General features: G+C 31.5%; 1 protein-coding gene across 1 annotated transcript; it reads right to left on the reverse strand.

Annotated features, from left to right (window-relative positions):
• Positions 1-204: 204 nt before the first annotated feature.
• Positions 205-2,505, reverse strand: LOC131602019 (tropinone reductase homolog At5g06060-like). The gene is made up of 5 exons (XM_058873963.1): positions 2,391-2,505; positions 1,929-2,136; positions 1,043-1,259; positions 864-970; positions 205-768 (listed from the first exon to the last, which is right to left on the reverse strand). The coding sequence occupies exons 1-5, from the start codon at positions 2,480-2,482 to the stop codon at positions 589-591; spliced, it is 804 nt and encodes a 267-aa protein (XP_058729946.1). The 5' UTR covers positions 2,483-2,505; the 3' UTR covers positions 205-588.
• Positions 2,506-2,755: the final 250 nt, after the last annotated feature.

Genomic DNA, 2,755 nt, shown 5'->3' on the forward strand with positions numbered 1-2,755 from the left:
AAATAGGAGAACTAATTTTGTGAATCAGACAAAATTGAGGGACCAAAACGGTAATTTAGCCTAATAGATACTATTACAACAATTGAGTTTGACTAACTCAATTAAACACTTTTTATAATCTTTTCTAGAAAACTGATTGAAATAAAATGAAAACATGACTTGTATGCAAGTTTAATAATAAACACTAACATAAAAATTTATGTTTTTTTTATGGCAAATGCATTCAATTAGAAAATGGAAGCAGAAAATATTACATCAACGGAGGGAATGAATCCCATCCAAGTTTTTGAACCTACTACATTTCCAATCCTAATTAAAGAGTGAGCATCTGCATTTAAGCTTCTGCTAACAAACACAACTACAAAAACAACAAACTTCTTAAGAAACAAGAGACAATCATTAATCACTAGATCAATCACTGCACTTTCTCTATTGACATTGACACAATCTATCACAGTTAATGCATCCGAGTGAACGACAACACGACCCAAATTCAGATTCACGGCTAATTGGATACCCCACCTTAGAGCAAAAACCTCTGCCACCTCAGGGCTAGCAGAGCTCTCTATCTTGTATAAGCCAAGCTTATCATATAAGGAGACAATTAACAGTTAATCCACCATCAACACAAATGGTCTGCCCTGTTATGAAAGAGGCTGCAGGTAAGCATAGGAATGCCACCAAAGAAGACACCTCATCTGGTTCTCCAATACGTCCAAGAGGAGTTCTTGAAGTGAAAGCATTAAGAAGTTTTTCATCTTTGAAGTGCTGCACGAAGGAATCACAATCGAAATCATTTTTAATCGTAATTAATTAATTAAACATCAACTTTTGTCAACACAAAATCAAAGATAGAAAATTACTTCTTCACCGAGAGGGGTTCTGGTTGGTCCCGGTGCAACACAGTTAGTCCTTATGTTGTCTTTAGCCCATTCACATGCCAAATTTTTTGTGAGTTGGTTTATTGCAGCTGCATTTTCAATTCAATTACATTTATAGAGTGTCAATAAATCAACTGATTAACACTATATGAAATGGTTACCTTTTGCGGCACTATATATGGTTCCTACATTCAGTGATGCTACACCACCAACTGAAGATATGAAAACAATGCTTGCAGAGTCTGAAGCTTTAAGGAGTGGATGTGCAAGCTGGCTTATGTGAAAAGCAGATTCAAGATTGGTATTCAACAGAAATGAAAAATCTTGTTCTGTAATATCCAGTGTCTGTTTGTATATGTTTGTTCCCACGTTGTTTACCTAAATTCCACACATAAAATTGTATGAATAATCTAACAAACCAAAAACTATATAAACATAAATGGCAAGTTTCCAACAACAAATTTTGTATGTGTGTCTTATAAGATCAGTTTGTTTTAGGTTTTTTTTGAAAGGTTTGGGTTTGGTTTCAAGCTTAATTTGTATAAAAGTTTTGTTTAACCTATGAAAAACTTTGAGTTTAGCCTATATAAAAAACTTTGTTTGTTTGGGAAAGATTTTTAGACTGATCCTGTACAAAAATTCAAATTGTTGAAAGGTTGTTTGAATTGATCATATAAAAAATTTAAGTTTGATTTAGTGAAAATTTCAAAAGAAACTCTTAAGTATTGAAGAAAGTCATATTATTTAAGACGAATTAGGATAATTCTTTAGTGTGACTTTTATATCTCTTTTTTTCTTCTATTATTTATATTTTTCGCTCCTTATTTTTTATTTATAATTATGCTATATATTTCTATTTTTTCTTCCACTCTTTCATCTTTGCTTTTTTATTTCTTCTATTCCTTTAATAACAAGAGTTTTTATCAATTATTTTTGTGGAAATTTTGATCAGCACAATTCACCCTTGTATTTAGAGTAATTTAATCAATAAAATTAATATTAAGGATACTAAGTTTTTTGTGATTCCAATTATTAGAAACGGCTTACAAGGATACTGAGTTTGCCATTGAACTGAGAAGAGACTCTAGCTATGAGGTCCTCTCTCTGTGCACGAGATGACACATCACATACTGAACCAGTAACTGTATATCCTTTTGTGGCCCATTGATGTAAGCATTCATTCAGTTCAACTTCGTTTCTAGCACAAGTGTGAACGGTTGCTCCTAGCTCCGCCAACTCCTCCACAATATCATATCTACTATCACAGTTTATATCACAATCACATATACACAAAGAAAAAGTTGAAAAATTAAGCAGAAAAAGTACTCCGTGTGATCTGAATTATATGTAAATATTCTCTTTTTAAATTTATTGAGTAATGAATATATCTGGTGTATATAAAAGACCAGATACATCTATTATTCAATAAAATTTAAAAAAAAAAAATATTGACTTATAATAATAATCATAGTCTCATAGAGAGTAGAATTAATATGCAAGAAGAATAACCCGATTCCTTTGGATCCACCGGTGACTAGAGCTGTCATCCCTTTCAAAGACCACTTCTTGCTTCTGCTGCTATTAGTGTTTCTCTCACCCATTTCTCTACTTAATTAATATCCCTTTCAAATACAATATGTGATACATTATCGATTGATTTCAAGAGATTATATAGAGAAATATTATGATCCACTGTCATTAAAAAACTCCTCCGGTCCCATATTTTTTTTTAAACTATTGAAAGGATATTTCAATTTGGTGAAATATTAAAATCAAGAAACAATAATAGATTAAATAATATTAACTACTCTAACCGCTTTAAATGTTTTTTACTTTCGGTGGCAAAATAAGTCCACTATGTTTTGCCTGTATAA

The sequence above is a fragment of the Vicia villosa genome, linkage group LG5, assembly GCF_029867415.1.
Source record: "Vicia villosa cultivar HV-30 ecotype Madison, WI linkage group LG5, Vvil1.0, whole genome shotgun sequence".
Classification (NCBI taxonomy): Eukaryota; Viridiplantae; Streptophyta; class Magnoliopsida; order Fabales; family Fabaceae; genus Vicia; species Vicia villosa.

Excerpts from the sequence above, each read along its gene's own strand:
- LOC131602019 (XM_058873963.1), bottom strand. The coding sequence starts at position 2,482 with ATGGGTGAGAGAAACACTAATAGCAGCAGAAGCAAGAAGTGGTCTTTG. Across the intron at positions 2,137-2,390 it reads GGTGGATCCAAAGGAATCGG|ATATGATATTGTGGAGGAGT; the intron begins GTTATTCTTCTT and ends CTGTGATAGTAG. Across the intron at positions 971-1,042 it reads CATATATAGTGCCGCAAAAG|CTGCAATAAACCAACTCACA; the intron begins GTAACCATTTCA and ends TTGAAAATGCAG.